Source organism: Cherax quadricarinatus, chromosome 19, assembly GCF_038502225.1.
Source record: "Cherax quadricarinatus isolate ZL_2023a chromosome 19, ASM3850222v1, whole genome shotgun sequence".
NCBI classification, from domain to species: Eukaryota; Metazoa; Arthropoda; class Malacostraca; order Decapoda; family Parastacidae; genus Cherax; species Cherax quadricarinatus.
The window spans coordinates 23,158,437-23,182,725 of NC_091310.1; the positions used below are offsets into that span (position 1 = coordinate 23,158,437).

At 50.8% G+C, this 24,289-nt stretch overlaps 1 protein-coding gene across 1 annotated transcript in view; it reads left to right on the plus strand.

The window, feature by feature from the left end:
* LOC128688250 (netrin receptor UNC5B) overlaps window positions 1-24,289 on the plus strand; it is an 812,793-nt gene that overhangs the window by 777,204 nt on the left and 11,300 nt on the right. The window contains exons 7-10 of the mRNA XM_070086825.1: window positions 9,148-9,315; window positions 10,218-10,250; window positions 19,374-19,538; window positions 22,271-22,324. Of these exons, the coding sequence (XP_069942926.1) occupies window positions 9,148-9,315; window positions 10,218-10,250; window positions 19,374-19,538; window positions 22,271-22,324 (420 nt within the window). The remainder of the gene's footprint in view (window positions 1-9,147; window positions 9,316-10,217; window positions 10,251-19,373; window positions 19,539-22,270; window positions 22,325-24,289) is intronic.

The window sequence follows — 24,289 nt, forward strand, 5'->3', positions numbered from 1 at the left end:
AAGAGGGATGTGGGAGGGGGTGGGGAAGAGGGATGTGGGAGGAGGCGGGGCAGAGGGATGTGGGAGGGGGCGGGGAAGAGGGATGTGGGAGGGGGCGGGGAAGAGGGATGTGGGAGGGGGCGGGGAAGAGGGATGTGGGAGGGGGTGGGGAGAGGGATGTGGGATGGGCCGGGGAGAGGGATGTAGGAGGGGGCGGGGAAGAGGAATGTGGGAAGGGGCGGGGAGGAGGGATGTGGGAGGGGGCGGCGAAGAGGGATGTGGGAGGAGGCGGGGAAGAGGGATGTGGGAGGAGGCGGGGAAGAGGGATGTGGGAGAGGCGGGGAAGAGGGATGTGGGAGGGGGCGGGGACAGGGATGTGGGAGGGGACGGGGACAGGGATGTGGGAGGGGGCTGGAAGAGGGATGTGGGAGGGGGCGGGGAGAGGGATGTGGGAGGGGCCGGGGAAGAGGGATGTGGGAGGGGGCGGGGAGAGGGATGTGGGAGGGGACGGGGACAGGGATGTGGGAGGGGCTGGGGAAGAAGGATGTGGAAGGGGCAGGGAAGGGGAATGTGAGAGGGGGCGGGGGAAGAGGGATGTTTGAGGGGCGGGGAAGAGGGAGGTGGGAGGGGGCGGGGAAGAGGGATGTGGGTGGGGGGGGGGAGAGGGATGTGGGAGGGGACGCGGAGAGGGATGTGGGAGGGGACGGGGACAGGGATGTGGGAGGGGGCAGGAAGAGGGATGTGGGAGGGGGCGGGGAGAGGGATGTGGGAGGGGCCGGGGAAGAGGGATGTGGTCGGGGCGGGGGAAGAGGGATGTGGGAGGGGACGGGGAGAGGGATGTGGGAGGGGACGGGGAAGAAGGATGTGGGAGTGGGCGTGGAGAGGGATGTGGGAGGGGGCGGGGAATAGGAATGTGGGAGGGGGCGGGATGTGGGAGGGGACGGGGAAGAGGGATGCGGGAGGGGGCATGGAAGAGGGATGTTGGAGGGGGCGGGGAAGAGGGATGTGGGAGGGGCGGGGAAGAGGGATGTGGGAGGAATCGAGGAAGAGGGATGTCGGAGGAGCCGGGGAAGAAGGATGTGCGAGGGGGCGGGGAAGGCGGGATGTTGGAGGGGGGGGAGAGGGATATAGGAGGGGCGAGGAAAAGGGATGTGGGAGGGGGCGGGGAAGAGGAATGTGGGAGGGGGTGGGGAAGAGGGATGTGGGAGGGGGTGGAGAAGAGGGATGTGGGAGGAGGTGGAGAAGAGGGATGTGGGAGGGGGTGGAGAAGAGGGATGTGGGAGGGTGTGGAGAAGAGGGATGTGGGAGGGGGCGGGGAAGAGGGATGTGGGAGGAGGCGGGGAAGAGGGATGTGGGAGGGGGCGGGGAAGAGGAATGTGGGAGGGGGCGGGGATGTGGGAGGGGGTGGGGAAGAGGGATGTGGGAGTGGGTGGGGAAGAGGGATGTGGGAGGGGGTGGGGAAGAGGGATGTGGGAGGAGGCGGGGAAGAGGGATGTGGGAGGGGCCGGGGAAGAAGGATGTGCGAGAGGGCGGGGAAGAGATATGTGGGAGGGGGGAAGAGGGATATAGGAGGGGGCGGGGAAAAGGGATGTGGGAGGGGGCGGGGAAGAAGAATGTGGGAGGGGCGGGGATGTGGAAGGGGGTGGGGAAGAGGGATGTGGGAGGAGGTGGGGAAGAGGGATGTGGAGGGGGTGGAGAAGAGGGATGTGGGAGGGGGTAGAGAAGAGGGATGTGGGAGGGGGCGGGGAAGAGGGATGTGGGAGGCGGGGAAGAGGGATGTGGGAGGGGGCAGGGATGTGGGAGCGTGTGGGGAAGAGGGATGTGGGAGGGGGTGGGGAAGAGGGATGTGGAAGGGGTGGGGAAGAGTGATGTGGGAGGAGGCGGGGAAGAGGGATGTTTGAGGGGGCGGGAAAGAGGGATGTGGGAGGGGCCGCGGAAGAGGGATGTGCGAGGGGGCGGGGAAAAGGGATGTAGGAGGGGGTGGGGAAGAGGGATGTGGGGACAGAGAAGAGGGATTTGGGAGGGGACGGGGACAGGGATGTGTGAGGACGGGGAAGAGATGTGGGACGGGGCAGGGAGAAGGATGTGGGAGGGGACGAGGAGAGGGATGTGGGAGGGGACGGGGACAGGGATGTGGGAGGGGACGGGTCAGGGATGTGGGAAAGGGCGGGGAGAAGGATGTCGGAGGGGACGGGGACAGGGATGTGGGAGGGGACGGGGACAGGGATGTGGGAGGGGGCGGGGAAGCGGGATGTGGGGGGCGGGGAAGAGGGAGGTGGGAGGGGCCGGGGAGAGGGATGTGGGAGGGGGCGGGGAAGAGGAATTTGGGAGTGGGCGGGGATGTGGGAGGGGGTGGGGAAGAGGGATGTGGGAGGGGGCGGGGAAGAGGGATGTGGGAGGAGGCGGGGAAGAGGGATGTGGAAGGGGCGGGGAAGAGAGATGTGGGAGGTGGCGGGGAAGAGGGATGTTTGAGGGGGGCGGGGAAGAGGGATGTGGGAGGGGCCGCGGAAGAGGGATGTGCGAGAGGGCGAGGAAGAGGGATGTGGGAAGGGGCGGGGAAGAGGGATGTGGGGGCGGAGAAGAGGGATTTGGGAGGGGACGGGGACAGGGATGTGTGAGGGGATGGGGAAGAGATGTGGGACGGGGCGGGGAGAAGGATGTGGAAGGGGACGAGGAGAGGGATGTAAGAGGGGGCGGAGAAGAGGGATGTGGGAGGGGGCGGGGGAAGAGGGATGTTTGAGTGACGGGGAAGAGGGATGTGGGGGGGCGGGGATGAGGGATGTGAGAGGGGCAGGGAAGAGTGATGTGGGAGGGGGCGGGGAGAGGGATGTGGGAGGGGACGGGGACAGGGATGTGGGAGGGGGTGGGGATGTGGGAGAGGGGTGGGGAAGAGGGATGTGGGAGGGGGCGGGAAAGAGGGATGTGGGAGGATGCGGGGAAGTGGGATGTGGGAGGGGCGGGGAAGAGGGATGTGGGAGGAGGCGGGGAAGAGGGATGTGGAAGTTGGCGGGGAAGAGGGATGTGGGAGGGGCCGCGGAAGAGGGATGTGCGAGGGGGAGGGGAAGAGGGATGTGGGAGGGGGCGGGGAGAAGGATGTAGGAGGGGGCGGAGAAGAGGGATGTGGGAGGGGGCGGCGAAGAGGGATGTGGGAGGGGGCGGGGGAAGAGGGATGTTTGAGTGGCGGGGAAGAGGGATGTGGGGGGGCGGGGATGAGGGATGTGAGAGGGGCAGGGAAGAGTGATGTGGGAGGGGGCGGGGAAGAGGAATGTGGGAGGGGGCGGGGATGTGGGAGAGGGGTGGGTAAGAGGGATGTGGGAGGGGGCGGGGAAGAGGGATGTGGGATGATGCGGGGAAGTGGGATGTGGGAGGGGCGGGGAAGAGGGATGTGGGAGGAGGCGGGGAAGAGGGATGTGGGAGGGGGCGGGGAGAAGGATGTAGGAGGGGGCGGGGAAGAGGGATGTGGGAGGGGGCGGCGAAGAGGGATGTGGGAGGGGGCGGGCAGAAGGATGTTGGAGGGGGCGGGGAAGAGGGTTGTGGGTGGGGGCGGCGAAGAGGGATGTGGGAGGGGACGGCGAAGAGGGATGTGGGTGGAGACGGGGAAGAGGGATGTGGGAGGGGGTGGGGAGAGGGATGTGGGATGGGCCGGGGAGAGGGATGTGGGAGGGGACGGGGAAGAGGAATGTGGGAGGGGGCGGGGGAGAGGGATGTGGGAGGGGGCGGGGGAGAGGGATGTGGGAGGGGGCAGGGGAGAGGGATGTTGGAGGGGGCGGCGAAGAGGGATGTGGGAGGAGGCGGGAAGAGGGATGTGGGAGGAGGCGGGAAGAGGGATGTGGGAGGGGTCAGGGAAGAGGGATGTGGGAGAGGCGGGGAATAGGGATGTGGGAGGGGGCAGAGAAGAGGGATGTGCGAGGGGGTGGGGAAGAGGAATGAGGGAGGAAACGGGGAAGTGTGATGTGGGAGGGGGCGGAGAGAGAGATGTAGGAGGGGGCGGGGAAAAGGGATGTTTGAGTGGCGGGGAAGAGGGATGTGGGGGGGCGGGGATGAGGGATGTGGGAGGGGCAGGGAAGAGTGATGTGGGAGGGGGTGGGGAGAGGGATGTGGGAGGGGACGGGGACAGGGATGTGGGAGGGGACGGGGACAGGGATGTGGGAGGGGGCGGGAAAGAGGGATGTGGGAGGGGGCGGGGAGAGGGATGTGGGAGGGGCCGGGGAAGAGGGATGTGGGAGGGGGCGGGGAGAGGGATGTGCGAGGGGACGGGGAGAGGGATGTGGGAGGAGACGGGGACAGGGATGTGGGACGGGGCGGGAAGAGTGATGTGGGAGGGGCCGGGGAAGAAGGATGTGGGAGTGGGCGTGGAGAGGGATGTGGGAGGGGGCGGGGAAGAGGATTGTGGGAGGGGGCGGGATGTGGGAGGGGGCGGGGAAGAGGGATGTGGGAGGGGGCGGGCAAGAGGGATGTGGGAGGAGGTGGGGAAGAGGGATGTGGGAGGGGCCGGGAAAGAGGGATGTGGGAGGGGCCGGGGAAGAGGGATGTGGGAGGGGCCGGTGAAGAGGGATGTGCGAGGGGGCGGGGAGAGGGATATAGGAGGGGGCAGGGAAAAGGGATGTGGGAGGGGGCGGGGAAGAGGAATGTGGGAGGGGGCGGATGTGGGAGGGGGTGGAGAAGAGGGATGTGGGAGGGGGTGGGGAAGAGGGATGTGGGAGGGGGTGGGGAAGAGGGATGTGGGAGGGGGCGGGGAAGAGGGATTGGCAGGGGGCGGGGAAGAGGGATGTGGGAGAGACGGGGAAGAGGGATGTGCGAGGGGGCGGGGATGAGGGATGTGGGCGGGGACGGAGAAGAGGGATGTGCGAGGGGGCGGAGAAGAGGGATGTGCGAGGGGGCTGGGTAGAGGGATGTGGGAGGAAACGGGGAAGAGGGATGTGAGAGAGGGCGGGGAAGAGGGATGTGGGAGGGGGCGGGGAGGAGGGATTTGGGAGGGGGCAGGGAAGAGGGATGTGGGAGGGGGCGGGGAAGAGGGATGTGGGAGGGGGTGGGGAAGAGGGATGTGGGAGGGGGCGGGGAAGAGGGATGTGGGAGGGGCCGGGGAAGAGGGATGTGGGAGAGGCGGGGAAGAGGGATGTGCGAGGGGGCGGGGACGAGCGATGTGCGAGGGGACGGAGAAGAGGGATGTGCGAGGGGGCGGAGAAGAGGGATATGCGAGGGGGCTGGGTAGAGGGATGTGGGAGGAAACGGGGAAGAGGGATGTGGGAGAGGGCGGGGAAGAGGGATGTGGGAGGGGGCAGGGGAAGAGGGATTTGGGAGGGGGCAGGGAAGAGGGATGTGGGAGGGGGCGGGGAAGAGGGATGTGGGAGGGGGCAGGGGAAGAGGGATGTTTGAGGGGTGGGGAAGAGGGATGTGGGAGGGGCGGGGAAGAGGGATGCAGGAGGGGCGGGGAAGAGGGATGTGGGAGAGGACAGGGATGTGGGAGGGGGCAGGAAGAGGGATGTGGGAGGGGGCGGGGAGAGGGATGTGGGAGGGGACGGGGAAGAAGGATGTGGGAGTGGGCGGGGAGAGGGATGTGGGAGGGGACGGGGAGAGGATGTGGGAGGGGACGGGGACAGATGTGGGAGGGGGCGGGAAGAGGAATGTTGGAGGTGCCGGGGAAGAAGGATGTGGGAATGGGCGTGGAGAGGGATGTGGGAGGGGGCGGGGAAGAGGAATGTGGGAGGGGGCGGGGAAGAGGAATGTGGGAGGGCGCGGGGAAGAGGGATGGGAGGGGGCGGGGAAGAGGGATGGGAGGGGCGGGGAAGAGGGATGTGGGAGGAGGCGGGGAAGAGGGATGTGGGAGGGGGCGGGGGAAGAGGGATGTGGGAGGGGGGAGAGGGATGGAGGGGGCGGCGAAGAGGAATGTGAGAGGGGGCGGGGAAGAGGGATGTGGGAGGAGGCGGTGAAGAGGGATGTGGGAGGAGGCGGGGAAGAGGGATGTGGGAGGAGGCGGGGAAAAGGGATGTGGGAGGCGGCGTTGAAGAGGGATGTGGGAGGAGGCGGGGAAGAGGGATGTGGGAGGAGGCGGGGAAGAGGGATGATGGAGGGGCGGGGAAGAGGGATGTGGGAGGGGCGGGGAGAGTTATGTGGGAGGGGACGGGGACAGGGATGTGGGAGGGGGCGGGGACAGGGATGTGGGAGGGGGCGGGAATAGGGATGTGGAAGGGGGCGGGGAAGAGGAATGTGGGAGGGGGCGGGGAAGAGGAATGTGGGAGGGGGCGGGGAAGAGGGATGTGGGAGGCGGCGTTGAAGAGGGATGTGGGAGGGGCGGGAAAGTGATGTGGGAGGAGGCGGGGAAGAGGGATGTGGGAGGAGGCGGGGAAGAGGGATGTGGGAGGAGGCGGGGAAGAGGGATATGCGAGGGGGCGGAGAAGAGGGTTGTGGGAGGGGGCGGGGAAGAGGGATGTGGGAGGAGGCGGGGAAGAGGGATGTGGGAGGAGGCGGGGAAGAGGGATGTGGGAGAGGGCGGGGAAGAGGGATGTGGGATGGGGCGGGGAAGAGGGATGTGGGAGGGGGCAGGGAATAGGGATGTGGGAGGGGGTGGGGAGAAGGATGTGGGATGGGCCCGGGAGAAGGATGTGGGATGGGCCGGGGAGAGGGATGTGGGAGGGGGCGGGGAAGAGGGATGTGGGAGGGGGCGGGGAAGAGAGATGTGGGAGGGGGCGGGGAAGAGGGATGTGGGAGGGGGCGGGGAAGAGGGATGTGGGAGGAAGCGGGGAAGAGGGATATAGGAGGGGGCGGGGAAGAGGGATTTGGGAGGGGGCGGGGAAGAGAGATGTGGGAGGGGGTGGGGAAGAGGGATGTGGGAGGGGGTGGGGAGAGGGATGTGGGAGGGGGTGGGGAGAGGGATGTGGGATGAGCCGGGGAGAGGGATGTGGGGGGGGAAGAGGGATGTGGGAGGGGGCGGGAATAGGGATGTGGAAGGGGGCGGGGAAGAGGAATGTGGGAGGGGGCGGGGAAGAGGAATGTGGGAGGGGGCGGGGAAAAGGGATGTGGGAGGCGGCGTTGAAGAGGGATGTGGGAGGGGCGGGAAAGTGATGTGGGAGGAGGCGGGGAAGAGGGATGTGGGAGGAGGCGGGGAAGAGGGATGTGGGAGGGGGGAGGGGAGAGGGATGTGGGAGGGAGCAGGGAGAGGGATGTGGGAGGGGGTGATAAAAGGGATGTGGGAGGGGGACGGGGAGAGGGATGTGGGAGGGGGCGGGAAGAGGCATGTGGGAGGGGGGCGGGGAGAGGGATGTGGGAGGGGGGCGGGGAGAGGGATGTGGGAGGGGGCGGGGAGAGGGATGTGGTAGGGGGCGGGGAGAGGGATGTGGGAGGGGGTGGGGAGAGGGATGTGGGAGGGGCGGGGAAAGGGATGTGGAAGGGGGGCGGGGAGAGGTATGTGGGAGGGGGGCGGGGAGAGGGATGTTGGAGGTGGCGGGGAGAGGGATGTGGGAGGGGGGAACAAGGAAGAGGGAACAAGGATCCTTTAATTAAACTTTATCCCCGTTCTCTGCTGCCTTGCTTGTGGTACTGAATAGTGTGGCCCACATTATTCAGTACGACAAGCAAGACAGCAGAGAACGTTGATAAGTGTAAAGGATCCAGCAAAATGTGACAGTGAATTACAGTTTTCAGTTAATGATGATATGAACACTAAGCCACCTGTGAATTTACTGTTAACACCTAAGTTCAACACGTCATCTGCGAACTTTCTCCTAACACCTCAGTTCACCATGTCAACTGTGAACTTTCTCCTAACACCTCAGTTCAACACGTCATCTGCGAACTTTCTCCTAACACCTCAGTTCACCATGTCAACTGTGAACTTTCTCCTAACACCTCAGTTCACCATGTCAACTGTGAACTTTCTCCTAACACCTCAGTTCACCATGTCAACTGTGAACTTGCCTGGCCACTTCACAGCCTCATTTCGTCACCTTGTAGATTAGACTTTTTTTAGTACTTCAGCTGCCACTAAAGTTTTATTCAGAACTATTTAATGTTAGTTTGCTGCTAACCTCACATGATGACTGCATCAACATTGGACAAAAAGTGAAGTTTCAGGCGTAATCACTCTATGCCCTTTAGTAACACCATGGTCTGTGTAGACTCCATGTCTAGACCATAGTGTGATCGTCAATAAAGTAAGATTAGTAGGTGCACCAAGAAAGGTAGGAAAATGAATATTCAGATTTCTAACACACAGTGTTAGTTAATAAGACAAAACTAGTCTGAGCATGGCATAATCCTTTAACCAGCCACTGATTCGTATCATTATTTGCAGATGATTCAGAATTGATCGTCAGAGCTTCCACAGTGGAAGGAGCTGAAATATTACAAAAACGATATTAACAAGGTCTTCAAACAGACAGAAGAAAATAACTTGGTGTTCACCGGTGACAAACTACTCTTGGTGACATAAGAAAATCGCAGGAATTTGTCACTCCGGTCTTATGATGGTGTTACATTTATCTATTTCTCTTTATCGACTTATATTTAATTGTAATAAGACGAACATTAATTGGGTTATTTGTAAATATCGCAGAAGTGAAGGGAGAAGGCACGAGAAGAAAGGATTAAGGGTAGTGGAGAGAAATGGAATTAGAAAGGTAGGTCGAAGGCAGGAGGAAAAAGGCGGAGGGAATGATAGATGAAGGCGAAAAGCAAAGGGAGGAAAAATGTCAGAGGGAAAGAGAAATCTACAGTTGTAAAATACTGTAAAACAGATCCAATGTAAAACAGATGTAACACGGGTACAATAAGGCATGCCAGCATGCGTACTCGACTCTTCAATCAGTTTCCAGCAGATGCCAGAAATACTGCCAGAGCAAGTGTGGAAGTATTCAGAAGGAAACTGGATTACTAGTTCTGCTATGCTCCAGATCATCCAGGCTTTGATATGTGGGCCGGGGGTTCACCAATAGTAAAAACCTGGTTGACCAGGCAATCAGAGAAAAGGTCTGGTCCCAGGCCGGGTCGCGAGAATAGGAACACTCTCGAAATGGGTCACAGGTAAATCATAGATAAAAAAAAAAGCTATTGATGTCATTTTTATTTAGCGAAATTAGGCATCCCTGAAAACTTAGGTGATAAGAATATCGTCAGATATTTCACTATTCCCGAGACTATGTATAATGTTCTTTCGCTTCTATCCTTTCACAGTGGACGGGGCATGGTCGTCGTGGTCATCGTGGACGTCGTGCAGCAGTCGTTGTGGTCGTGGGACACAGCGTCGCAGTCGCACCTGCTCAGCACCGACGCCCCTCAACGGCGGAGCTGCATGCCAGGGTCTTGCGGTGCAGAGGACGGACTGCTCTCATCTTTGCCCTGGTACGTGGCTCTATACTTGATCCTGTACGTGGGCCTCGGCGTGGCTCGGTACTTAACCTTGTACGTGTCTCGGTAATTGATCCTGTACATGGCTTGGTGATTGATCCTGTACAGTACGTAGCTCAGTACTTAGCCCTGTACGTGGCTATTTACGCCGTCCTGTGCGTAGCTTGGTACGTGGAAAGCACATGGCCCAATCTCTGTCATTTATGTCTTCCTTCTTTCAGTCCCTTAATATAGCATTTAACATCCAGGTTAATCCCTCTCCCCAAACAAGTAGACTGAACTAAAAGAAGCTTGCCAGTGATAACATTATTTTACAAGTAGTTACGTTGTGATCCCATTGTCAATACATTTTACACCATGAGACTGACTAGCAGTGTAGTCCTTGGCGAAGCATTTTGAAGGATTGTCTGATGACCAGCAGAGTCTGGTCCCGGGTCCCTCACCTGAAGCGCCAACATCTACCTACTCAACTCTCATTATACTCAGTCTCATTGTCAAGTAGTTGTGTCGTTCTTGTAAGTGATCATGTGAGTGTCGTTGTATGTTCTCTAGCTTTGTGTGAATTAAGTACCCTTGTATTGTTCAATAGTAAGAATTATCTTTATGTATATTTTTATTTCTTAAAACAGAAAGTTCGCATCATCAGCACCCATATAGTTAATGACGTCTGCTCCTCCCCATCCCCCCAACACTTCTTACAAACTAACTACTAATTGATTCCCTCATCCCCTACTTTTATAAGGCTTCTTCCCTAACTAAACAGAGAAGTTTGTCGCCGCCCTTCCCTCCCCTCCCCCTTGTAGCCAGAGTGGTTTTGTCTGCTTCCAATCCTGGCTCAGTTACTAACCCGCTCGTCTTTGTCCTCTCCACCCCCGTGTGTTGCCGACGACCGTCAGGAGGTGACTGTCAAGATGAACCATGCGAGGAGGGTGAGTTGTTTAGGTCTCATTTGATAACCCCCCTTTCACTCCCTCCCTTATCCCTTTTCTTCCCCCCCTTCCCCTCCACGTAGTAATCTCCAACGCCACGCCTTTCTCCTTAAATCTTTTTGCAGTCACTGCTTGAAAGAAAATGGTTTACGTTTTCTTTTTTTTTTCTCTGTGAGAATGCCCATACTAACTTTCCCCTTGCCTTATATAAATAACATATAAAATAAATTTCCACTTTATTATTGCTTACTGTATGAATCTCACTTCATAATTTTATTTTATTAAAAAACTACTACCGCCCTTTTCCACCCTCATCACTTTGTAGAAGACGAGAAAATATTTTTAACTGCGATTATTATTTTTTTTAAATTTAAGAACCACCACTCGCACGGTCTATCACCGCTGTCTTGTCTTATGCACCTGTTCCTCTTGTATAATATTCCCTGAGCTGCTTACTGGTATATTACTTTCATAATCCGCTTCTTTATTTGCTAAAAGTAAAAACTCGCTACATAACGCACTCAGGCACTCTTAATTCACTCTTGCACATTCTCTTGTCTTTGTTGTTTTTACTTATTGTTGCTGTAAGAAAGTTAATGTTATGATTACACTTTGTATATATTCTGATTAGTATATTATCTCTTGTGATGTGTGTGCACCGGGAGGAACAATGCTTGTACGTACGAAAGGGTATAACACCTTCGTACTGAGTTCACCTTTGAACTTTTAATAATTCTGAAGGATTTCGAGAATTTTCTCTATTCCTGGCCCATGTCTGGGATTGAAGTAAACATCCAGCCTTACTGACGCTCGTGTGTCTCTAGGCTTGAAGCCTTATTAAATAACCAACCCGATTGAACTCTCAAAGATGATTCCTAATCGTCCTATCTCAACCTTGCTATTCCTAACCTCATTTCGTACATTTTATCACAACTTTTGCAATGAATATTTTTTGTTATAAATAATTTCCACACACTAGTACAGATTTCACATTGGATCTTTTACTTTAGATGTGTGCAAACCTTTTTACACTGCTACAACACTATTCCAAGATTGCAACTAGATTTTCTCCTCAACTGGCATCATTCAACATAATCACCATTGAGAATGACCAGACCATACCACGGGCGGGGTTAGAACCCGCAATCAGAGAGTTTCAAAACTCCAGACCTTCGCGGGTTCTAACCCCGCCCGTGGTATGATCTGTTTGCAATCGTGTAATTACGAGAGAATGACCACTATTCGATCGACTTCAATCTATGGCAACCCTCTTGTCTCTGTCTTCTGGTTACAGCTGACCACGTTACTTTTATTTTAATACTTTTTTACTAGTCTAGTCATCCACTCTTGACTTGCAGTGTCTCGCACCTGCAGGAGCGGACATGGTGGTGTGTCTGCCACTCTGAATTTTACACAGACCCATAAAGTTAATGTGTAGTGTGTTATTTCGCCATTTTAAATCTCAACACGGCATACAGCTGTATAGTCCTTGTGGCTTAGCGCTTCTTTTTGATTATAATAATAATAAACACGGCATACTGTAATTTTTCATTAAATGACTGGATTGTCTCTCCTCAAGGCGGCATTGATGCTGCTGAGGATCTCTTAATCCTAAGAACTGGACTTACTCTCTCCTTCCTTGGACTGAATATGAATGCCTCCCATTCCCCAGCCACTATGGAATTTCTACGAGCTTAGCACTTCTCCAGATAAAAATAAAACATTTTTGATCGCCATCAGTATATAATGGCTCACGCATCTTATGAAATGGATGAAACTTTTGGGAGGTTTAGGTTGTTGGTGCACATGTTTTTTAATTATTTTTTGAACTTTGGAATTCATCATGTGGTCGACTTCAAACTTTTAGTGCTGGTGTGTTTTCGTGGACGAAAGCTTCTCCTTAATTTTGGGATGTGTAAGTTTTACTATGAAAATTTTATTAAATACATTGGTTTCCGTGAAATAATTGAGGAATGTTTCTTCTGTTCAGGGATAAGTCAGTGTTTGATTTTATTTAGATTTAACCTAGTATAGTCCGGTAATGTAATTTTTATATCCCCAAAACACCTATGTGCCCTCAAAAATGTATGTTATATACTCAAAGCCTCGATAACATTTATTTACTTAATTACTTATTCATTAAACTCTCGCCGGTCTTAGAGAAAAGTTTGAATTGACTTTGACCTGTTTAGGACCCACTTTGCCTTTTATGGAAGAAATTGGAAATATTTAAATACTACTGTTTTTACTCGATTTCTGATAGCCTAATCCAATTGGCTGTAGCACTTCCATGCTGATAACTTGATAATGCAGCTTCTAACAGGTTTCAAACTTCATGTGCTAGTGTATTTTAGAATATTGATATCTCTGAGGTAAAATGAGCATGCGTCTTCAGTTCGACTTCATATCAGATGTCTCTTGGCGGAGGGTTTGAATTAGTTTTGGTCTTTGTATGTCCTAATTTGCTATATCCATTAAAGAAATCAGGATATTTTCCATTTGATATCGTGTAAATGCCTCTTCTGTTTCGTTTGTTCAATGATAATATTTAACCGCATTAAAAACTTATGCTTCACTCCGCACTCTTGCTCTCGCGTGCAGTGAAGTACAAGGAACCAGGGTTACCCCGGGATACCTCTCGGCTCGCGCAGGGACTGAAATACATCTAGTTGAACTCATGGTACTTGCAGAATTTTTGCTTGGAGAGCTTTGTAGTAAAACGAATTACAATTTGGTAAATATCTAATGATACTAAATGAGTAGATACTTATGTCGTTGCCTTCAGGAGTATTTTAGAATTATAGGTAGACGTATATGCACATTCTGATATATAGTGCTGTAGAGCATGTAAGTTGGAATGCCAACGTTGTTTTCATTGTGTTTGAAAAAAGATCGCCGTTGTAGGTGAGTTTATGTATTTTTATCCAAGCATCACTTGAACATGACTTACTCATAAACTAACATCGATCAGCAACAATTTCGCTACTCAAGAAACACAGCAGCTCGTCGGTGTGTATTACCACGGAGACTGGTTGTTGCTTACTAGGTTGCTCCTAGAAATTCTGGAGATTATTTGCAGTTCATTTCCCCCTCTACCTCACCAGTGCGGTTATGGAACAAGGCCCCACAAATAGCTCACACTATTTTGTTTAGTAAATTTGGCTGCATATCAACGCGAAAAGTATGGGCAGATCTCCTTAAGCCTGCTGTTTCAGTTCCCGTAGCAGCAAATAGTTACCTGGGTGTTAGTATTGTGGGTCGCATCCTGGAGGGGTGGTATACCTTTAGTAGGGTGATGCTTTGAGTGAGCTGAGGTTGGACAACAGCTCCTCACCAGTGATGCTAAATTGTGTAAAATACATTGAGAATGCAAGAAACTGCACTGAGGTTAACGTGTTATAAAACTAAGTCGTTCATCTCTTTTCTAGAATTCAACGACACCCAGCCAATGTTTAACACCAGAGCACCAGTTGTATTTTCAACTGGCTTTAATTCTTTTGTAAACAGGCGTTTTCTTTTGGATAGTATTAAACCCAAAGTACAAGTTGTATGCGCGGAGGTGGTGTATTTCACCTGCTGTAACACCCACTTGTCACCAATTCTATTTTTTTTTATTTTTCTTACATGTTTTTTACGTCTACCTACGAGGCCACTGGGTATTGATATTCATGTTTTTAATACGTGAGTCACTCTCGTCTCACACTGTTATTATTACTCCCACACTGTTGCTCCCTTTGTACGTTGTTACGTCTTATACTCACAACCACACCAGGTGTTGAGCTCTGCACTTGGTGTATGTGTGTGTCACCTCACTCCTTGATTAGTAAGTCACCATAAACACACCAGGTGTGAAGTGCTCGCCCCGCTTGGTATAACACAAATAACTAAACTTCTCTCATTGTGTTGAAGTTGACGCTGTCTTCCTCATTGTCTTCTTTACTGGTAATGTGTCTGTCTATTCGTATTTGCGTTTCTCATTTTCTTTGAATTCATTTACACACATGCATTTTTTGTTTTAAATTGCGTATGTAGAGCTTTGTCATGCGTGTATTGGTAATGCATTGTGTGTGTGTGTGTGTGTGTGTGTGTGTGTGTGTGTGTGTGTGTGTGTGTGTGTGTGCGCGCGCGTGTGTATGTGTATGTGTGCGCGTGTGTGTGTTTGCTCGCGTGTGCATGTTCAGTAATATCTCATTCTGTCATATAGAAACTCATGGTGTGAATTTATTTTCTAAATAGGTATGCGGGAAAACTTTTTTAGAGGATATACAAATTTGACTTTAATATTTTTGTTTTTGTGACGTCTTCACAGAGTAGACAGCAAAAAAAAAAATGCAAGAAAATAGTTTCAAAATCTGAATGTGACATTATCTCGCACTGCTTCCATAATGTGTTGTGGTGGTGCTATCAGGAAGTGGTGCTGCTGGTGGTGCTAGTGGTGAAGAGAGGGCATTAGCAGCAGCAGGTGGTGGTGTGCTAACAGCAGGTGGTGGATAGGGGGGGGGGAGGGGAAACATTAACAGCAGGTGGTGCAGCTCTTCGGCTGCCACGGCTCCCGTGGTGCCGTTCGTGTCCGCCCAAAAGGAGAGAATTTCCCAATAAAATTAAATAAATAGCCTTGGCGGCCATGTTGATGACATCAGCATGGAAAGTAAATAAATGTGCGTACTGTGTGCGCAAATACAAGGTAACATACGTACTGGTACCATTCCCATGATTAACCTTGTGTAAACATTTCATAACTTGCGTACTGTCACCACTATCATGGTCATCTAGCTGCTACTCATTTCCTAGTCATCAGTTTGTGGAAAGAAAGATGCAAACTTTATCAATCTTTACATAATATACACACAGTCTCTGTGAGAAATAACACATTGACAATCTCGAATAGAGGTTAATTAGGATGTAAGAACACGCGTGCATTTACATAGGACATATAGATATGTTTCAGTCCTGGGACCTTGGTCACTCCCAGTGATACACGAGTATGAGGGAATACAGAATATATAGTGGAGAAAGCATGTTACCGGTGTAGAATAGGTGAAGGCGTCAGATCAGTAATAGCTGTGTCATGTGGCAGCAAGGAATTAGTGTGGAGCAGTGTCATAAATGCAAGGACAGATGGGATGGTGTATTTGCAAGATCTTTTTTACTCTTTGGTGGAAGTAGCAGAGCGAGGGTGGAGGGGCTGCATCTGGCAGAGCAGAGAAGAAATTCCTCCCACTGCTTGTTAAGCAGCAAATATCAAGTTAGGCATTGTAGTCAGTTGGGGGAAAACTTGGGAGCACCACCAGTATCACCGACAAACCTAGTGTATTTACAATATAACACAATTGGTAATTAAAACAGAGGACCTTGTGATGCTCACAGATGTAACACCACGGCATGTATGTGCTACATGTCGCCATACCTGAAGGACGTGTTCCGGGGTCAACGACCCCAGGGTCCGGTCCCCTCATGGAGGGTCAGAACCTGATCAACCAGGCTGTTACTGCTGGCGGTACGTTGTTACTACTGGTGAGGCACTGATTTGAGGAACCTATCCAGTTCCCAAATGAAGACAGCCAAGGGTTTGTTGGTGATTCCCCTTATGCACGGGGGTTAGGGCCTTGAAGAATCGTGGACCTCTGACACTCATCGAGTTATCTCTTATCGTACTCGTCGCGCTACTGCTTTTTAGTGGAGACATTGTGCACCATCTGCCAAGACTTGTCATACGGAGTGATTTTTAACCCATTAGCCGTCTTCCATCACACTACATTGTGCGAACACTTGATAATGTGTCCGGTCACTACCACCATCACTAACCTTGTGTCAACACTTGATAACAATGCTTATGGTCACCTTTATAACATGTGTCCGGTCACCACTGCCATCATCCTTGTGCAAAGGATTCAGCAGGAAATTGCTAACTTATTTCGTGTCATTTTGACACCACTGGCTAGAGTGAGAGCTACAGCTAAGTATAAGGAGTTCACTCTCTTCGTCTGTACAACTGTACACTCTCGGTACAGTACACTCTTAGTACTAAAAGCCTTTTTAATAACAGCACAGCTGCTGTTTCTCATCCTCATAGCAGACATAGACAAAAACACCCGGCACACTTTTGTATCATCATTTGCAGATGACACTAAAATAAGCATGAACGTCAGTACAGTAGAGGACACTGAAAAAGTACAGAAAGACATAAACAGGGTTTTCCAGTGGGCAGTGGAGAACAACATGACGTTCAATGGTGATAAGTTCCAGCTGCTTAAATATGGAAAGAATGAAGAACTCAAAAGGGGCACTATATACAAAACTCAAGAGGGTCACCAAATAGAACGTAAGGAACACGTAAAAGACATGGGAATAATTATGTCAGCGGACCTTTCTTTTAAAGACTATAACAAGAGAAAGATCACGACAGCCAGGAAGATGACTGGGTGGGTATTGAGAACTTTCAAAACAAGGAAAATAATGCCGATGCTGACATTTCAAATCGCTAGTGCTCCCTCATTTAGAATATTGCTCAGTGCTGACGGCCCCGTTCAAGGCAGGAGAAATATCTGAGCTGAAACAAATACAGAGATCGTTTACTGCTCACATTGAGCCTGTAAAGCACCTAAACTACTGGGAACGCCTGCAAGTCTTGAACATGTATTCACTGGAACGGAGGAGAGAGAGAGGTACATAATAATATATACCTGGAAAGTATTCGAAGGCTTAATCCCAAATCTGCACACTGCCGTAACGACATACTGGAGTGAGAGATATGGGAGGAAGTGTAAAATAAATCCAGTGAGGAGCAGGGGTGCGGTAGGGACAATAAGGGAACACTGTATCAACATCCGGGGTCCCATACTATTCAACATCTTACCAGAAGATATCAGAAACACTGCTGGAACAAGTGTAGAAGCCTTCAAGAGGAAACTGGACAATATCTTCACCAGGTGCCAGATCAACCAGGCTGTGATGGATATGTGGGGCAGCGGACCTCTAGCAGTAACAGCCTGGTTGACCAAGCAAGCACCAGACGAGCCTGGCCCATGACCGGGCTCAGAGAGTAGATAAACTCCGAAAATCTTCAAAGGTATATCAAAGGTAAAGGTAGATTAGGTAAATGAATTTATATATATACGTATTTATATAGATATGTATCTTTGAATGTATGTATTTAAATAGGTATGTATGTCTCTAAATAGATTTATATAAGTATGTGTGCTTGTATGTACGTATGTATGCGTGGACGGTCTCTGCAGTGCTCTGGTCCCCAGCCCGCGACACATTTTTGCACAGGACCTGCAACAGTGTGGCGTGTGTGCGTGTTTTTTTTTTTTTGTGTGTGTGTACACTCACCTAATTGTGTTTGCAGGGGTCGAGACTCGGCTCCTGGCCCCGCCTTTTCACTGAGTACTACTAGGCCCTCTCTCTCCCTGCTCCATGAGCTTCATCATACCTCATCTTAAAGCTATGTATGGTTCATGCCACCACTACCTCACTTGCTAGGCTATTCCACCTCCTGACTACTGTGTGTGTGTGTGTGTGTGTGTGTGTGTGTGTGTGTGTGTGTGTGTGTGTGTGTGTGTGTGTGTGTGTGTGTGTGTGTGTGTGCGTGTGCGCGCGCCTGTTTCAGAGATGGTGTATGGAGTTGATGGTTGAAGATGATCATTATGTTTTGTTATAATTTTATTATACTGTTTATGTGTATTCGTAATATTTTATTGACTGTCAGTATTCAGCTTTCTTTGTTATGTTTTAATTACTGTTTTCCTTAGCACTGCAAGTTGAGGTATAAGATATTTGATAAGGAAATGTGAAACACTGGAAAAGAAACAAAGTTTAGCAAGTGAGTGTCCTGACCACGGGAACAGTGCCTCATAATCTAGGCCCTGACCACGGGAATAGTGCCATAGATTTCCATATAAGCTTTTGGAGAAGGTATGAATTGTGTCAGTAACTTAGGTCAGGGATGAATAATTTTTTTGAGAGAGAGATTGAAAAAAAAAAACTAAGTCCTGAAAATACTGTTACTAAGGAAGACTGGTCAAGCTAGGTCTATGAAAAGGCTTTTATCGAGTAATATTTTTTTTCTCTTGTGTTGTAACTATCTAGTAAGTGTAAAACTAAATATATGTGTGATAATTTGCAATAGATGACACAATTTTTTTATTCAGTTTAATGATTTGTCTCCGTGGAGAAGTGGAAGGTGAGGAGCTACTGACTTACAAACATTCTCACAAATTTAGAAAATGTATCTTTTATTTCGGGATTTACTGTATAAATGTTAACTTCATGTATTTAGGTAAGTAAACAACTTTTGTTGATTTTTGTAACAGTTTACACACACACACACACACACACACACACACACACACACATTGAATCAGCACCAACTAGCCACAGTCCCCCTTAGTGCTCACCTGAACTAGCCTTGATTCTGGTGCTTGATTTGTCCCCTTGTTTGGCTCCCCTTACTTTTCCACCTTGTCTGCCTTCTCTCCTTACTTTTCCCCCCTTTGTCTACCTTTTCACCTTAATCTCTCCCCTCATCTGGCTTTTGTCCTTACTTCATCCTCCCCCCTTGTCGTCCCCCTTTCTTTACCTTTTTTTTTTTTTGTCTTCACTCACGCCTGGTCACAGACCGGGCCGCGGGGGCGTTGACCCCCGGAACTCTCTCCAGGTAAACTCCAGGTAACGCCTTGTTTTCCATCTTGGACCTGGTCGTTCCCAGTCCACTTGCTACTTCCATGTCTTGGATATTCTCTGTTCTACTTTCTTTTGCTGCATAATGGCCACCACAGCTTTTCCCAATTACTGGTTTGTGCGCGACTGTATCTAGTCCATTCATTAATTCATTTCTCTCTCCCTTTCCCTTCTGGTAACCTTCCGCGTGGTCTCCTCTCCAACATTACTCTCTAATCTTCCCCCTTTTCACACTTCCCCTCTTCTGCATCCTCTTCTATAGTGACACACACACACACACACACACACACACACACACACACACACACACACACACACACACACACACTAAAATGGTCGTATCTAACATATTCCTGTTTTTATTCCCACCCCCTTCCACTCGATTGTCGCTGCCTCCTCTTCCATCTCTTCCTCCTCCTCCACCATCTTGCCCTCTTATAGCAGTGGATGGGTCGTGGGCGTCGTGGTCGTCATGGTCGACCTGTGGTCCTGACTGCCGCCACCACCGTCAGAGGTCGTGTTCAGCACCGTCACCCCAGCACGGAGGTCGTTATTGTTCCGGTGACGACTTCACTTCCTCCAACTGTACCGGAGGCATGTGCCGCAGTGAGTACCTCCCGTTGTCACTGTTGTTACCTTTTGTCACTGTTACCCATTGTCACTGCTATACTTGAGGCACGTGTCTCAGTGAGTACCTCCCTGTTGTCACTGTCTCCTATACTTGGGGCATGTGTTGCAGTATCTCCTTTTCTTACCTGTTGTCATTGTTACCTGTTATATACCTTTGAAGAGTTTCGAGAGCTTATCTACTCTCTGAGCCCGGCCATGGGTCAGGCTCGTCTGGTGCTTGCCTGGTCAACCAGGCTGTTGCTGCTGGAGGCCCGCTACCCCACATATCCACCACAGCCTGATTGATCTGGCACCTGGTGAAGATACTTGTCCAGTTTCCTCTTGAAGGCTTCTACACTTGTTCCAGCAGTGTTTCTGATATCTTCTGGTAAGATGTTGAAACACTGTCTTCTGCACCGTAGGTGTATCTCAGTTTTTCTCTGCAAAACTGACTATCGGACTGACCCATCTCATCTCTACCCACGTGTGTTAAGGTTCTGTGTATGTGTGGGTGTGTGTTTGTGTGTGTGTTTGTGTGTGTGTTTGTGTGTGTGTTTGTGTGTGTTTGTGTGTTTGTGTGTGTTTGTGTATGTGTGGGGATGTATGTGTGTGAGTGGGTGTGTTTGTGTTTGTGTGTGTATGTATAGGGGTGTATGTGTGGGGGTGTATGTGTGTTTGTGTGGGTGTGTGTGTTGTGTGTAGTTTGTGGCTTCATATTGACTGTGGAACATATTATTTTTTTCTGTTCGATCGTGGCATCGGTTTTTGTTTACTTAAATCGCGAGGGAAAGTTTCATTTTTTGGGGGTAGGTGTGAGAATAGTCTTCCGCTGCGGCCGGCAGTAGCAGCCTGATCCACCGCGAGGCCTGGTCATGGACCCGGCCGCGGGGGCGTTGACCCCCGGAGCACCTTCCAGGTATACTCCATGTATACACTCGCAGAGCAGTGACTATATCTATAAATGGTGAAGCTTCCTATGTCGGGGACACACATCATCACCTCGTTCCCTTTAAGCACATAATTATTTCGCTGTTGTACAGATAGTCAAATGGAAGACTGATGAAGGTTCCTTTAACGTCGAAATCCTGAGAGTTTCATCTACCGTGATCGGTGTCTGCGGTGTCTGCGTCTGTTCGTGCGTCTGAACTTTTTGTGTCTTATATATTTATATTTATTTCTGTTGTGGTATGTTATAACAGAAAATTACTGCATACCGTATGTGGGAACTCCATAGTTGCTGATTGGAGTTAAGAGGATGGCTTGATGTCACTGTATCTCCCCGTTGTTACTCCCTGTAGTCACTGTCTTCTGTTGGTATTCCCTGTTAGCTCGATCCCATAGATGTTACAACATATGCTGTTGGTATTCCCGTTGCTGCAAAGGAACGCCGCTGGTTGCTGACGTTAATTTCAAGTTTTCGCTCCCATACTTCGCCTCTTTCACTCTGATTTGTCTATTGACACTACTCAACTGAGGTAACTCAACAACTCTAATTACCCGTAGCGGCCGTCACTCGCTTGTGATAACATCCTTGTTTCCTTCCTGCCTCTCAAAACATACTGATTTATCAAAGCGAGAGAGAGAGAGAGAGAGACAGACAGACAGACAGACAGACAGACAGATTGACAGCCAGCCAGCCAGCCAGCCAGCCAGACAGACTTTGAAAGTGCCAAAGCTAAAAAGGCTAAAGCAGAATCAAAGCTGTTTCATGGCCCCAAAAAGAAATGACGGTGAAAAGGCTGAACAATAAAAATGGACTTCTTTTGCAGTAGATCAGCCAGTGGTTCTTAAACTTTCTATTGTGGCGGACAGCAGTTATTTTGCCAGTGTGTCAGACGTGTGGCTACCAAAATGGATTCCTGAAGGATGCCTGGAGGATGTTTTCAGTGATCAACTCCCAGACCAGTCTTCCTGGTGGATCAAGACCTGATCAACAAGGATATGTTTCTCTTAATACACGGAAGGAAGTTGTTGAAAAATCGGGGACCTGTGACATCGAGTTCTCTTGTGGCCAAGGCGTTGTTGTCCTCTTGAAAGTTCTCCGTCTTCGATTATGGTGTTAGCAAAAAAAATATTACAGTGCGATGATTTATGTCATTGTCTACGTCGCGTTTAAGTAGAATGAGTATTGTGCCTTGAGGATCAGATTTTTCATTATGGCAGCCTCTAACTTTGCTATGTTTACTACTGCTCTCTGGGTTATTGTTAAGAAGTTAAATATCCTTCTTGATTTTCCTGCTGTATCATTTGCTATCATTTTGTGCATTATCACACCATGATCGCACTTCTTGAAGGCTTATGCAAAATCATTGTGCTCATAATGGTCTATCAGTTGTGACACTCAGGAGTGACCTACTCCACTACCATACTGCCCTTGCCACATCCCGGGCAAGAAAGAACCCTTCTTACCTTCACTAATGTTATGGTTAATCTATCTCGCATCACTACACTGCTGAGGACTTCATTTAATTCCACCTAAACATGTACTCAGAAATCAAGTCTGTTGCAGAACAACAAATGGGGGGGGAGGGGATAAGTGAATACATTATCTCACACTTACAATTTACTAATACTTATTACAACAATATACATGGTCAAAGAGGAAGTGATCTTATACTAAGATAATTGGAAAGATATAAGATGATTGAGATAGGGAAATACAATTAGCTGACGAACTAGAATATTCACCTACCATCTGGTGAAGACTAAATTCTTTGTGTCTCCTGCAGGTGGACGAGGCTCCTCCGTCAAGATGTATGGAGACAAGAGCACAACTGAGGAAGGTAAGGAATGGCCGCACCGTCTGGAGTTCAGTCTTGCAATGTTTCTTGCATGCTCATTGTGCTCAGTAATGCTGTGTGTCTGCACTCCTGGATAATGTGAGAGGGGAAGTGAAGACAAGTAAATATCTGTAGAATGTAGGCACATTGTTCTTTCAAGAACTCAAGGCTACTAAGACTTAGAGACCGCAAGAAAAATCCTGTGAACAACCAATTTGTGGTTCTGAAAGAGTGTATGAGGTCGTCGTTGTTGGTATGCTTCCTATTAACTTCGAAGGACAAGGTATCCTTGAGTGTTCTGAAGAGTTTGTCAAGGAAGAGAAGAGTATATTCGGCTATGAGTTTAAGTGTAAAGTTTATGGTTGGTTCTACGTTGTTGAATTTATCATGGGGGGGGGGGGGGGAATGAAGGCCATCAGGATCAATTAAGGGAACTGGAACACAGGTCCAATTCCCAAGATCAAGAGCCCTTCGCCAGCATCAAGGAACCACCATTGACCGGGGGGGGGGGGGAGGCAAGAGGTTAGGATACAGGTGTTACTACACTGCGTACCCTGTGGTAGTTAGGCAGTAGTCTACATTGCGTACCCTGTGGTAGTTAGGTAGTAGTCTACACTGTGTACCCTGTGGTAGTCAGATAGTAGTGGTGGTGGAGCAGCAGTGGCAGTATTCACATATCACTTAGTGTTCAACACTGCACTTGATATAATAATGGTATATAACAGTTAGGTATATTCTGAAACATTTCGCCTACACAATAGACTTTTTCCGTCAAATACAGAGAAGGCACCGGAAGTGATGCAAAAACAATGTAAGCATTGCACATACTTAAAGGATGTTTTGGGGGTTAACGCCCCCCTCCGCCGTGTTCCAGACCAGGTCTCCTTAATACAAACTTTTTCTCTAACTTTATACTTTTGGCTCATAACGTATACGTTGCCTCAATTATTCAGTTTCAGTGACTTATCCAGGTGAACAGTGATTGCATAACACCAGGTAGTGCTTGACCGCCCAGTAGTGCTTGACCACTCAGTTGTACTTGACCGTCCGGTAGTGCTTGACCACCCAGTTGTACTTGACCGCCCAGTAGTACTTGACCACCAAGTTGTGCTTGACCACCCCGTTGTACTTGACCGTCCGGTAGTGCTTGACCACCCATTTGTACTTGACTGCCCAATAGTGCTTGACCACCCAGTTGTACTTGACCGCCCAGTAGTGCTTGACCGCCCAGTAGTGCTTGACCGCCCAGTTGTACTTGACCGCCCAGTAGTTCTTGACTACCTAGTTGTACTTGACCGCCCAGTAGTGCTTGACCGCCCAGTAGTGCTTGACCGCCCAGTAGTGCTTGACCACCCAGTAATGCCTTGCCCAGCAGTGCTTGACCGTCCAGTAGTGCTTGACCGCCCAGTAGTGCTTGACCACCCAGTAGTGCTTGACCACCCAGTAGTGCTTTGCCCAGCAGTGCTTGACCGTCCAGTAGTGCTTGACCGCCCAGTAGTGCTTGACCCCCCAGTAGTGCTTGACCCCCAGTAGTGCTTGACCCCCAGTAGTGCTTTGCCCAGCAGTGCTTGACTGTCCGGTAGTGCTTCACTTCCCAGTAGTGCTTCACTTCCCAGTAGTGCTTGACCGCCCAGTAGTGCTTGACCGCCCAGTAGTGCTTGACCCCCCAGTAGTGCTTGACCCCCAGTAGTGCTTGACCCCCCAGTAGTGCTTTGCCCAGCAGTGCTTGACCGTCCAGTAGTGCTTGACCGCCCAGTAGTGCTTGACCCCCCAGTAGTGCTTGACCCCCAGTAGTGCTTGACCCCCCAGTAGTGCTTTGCCCAGCAGTGCTTGACTGTCCGGTAGTGCTTCACTTCCCAGTAGTGCTTCACTTCCCAGTAGTGCTTCACTTCCCAGTAGTGCTTGACCGCCCAGTAGTGCTTGACCGCCCAGTAGTGCTTGACCGCCCAGTAGTGCTTGACCGCCCAG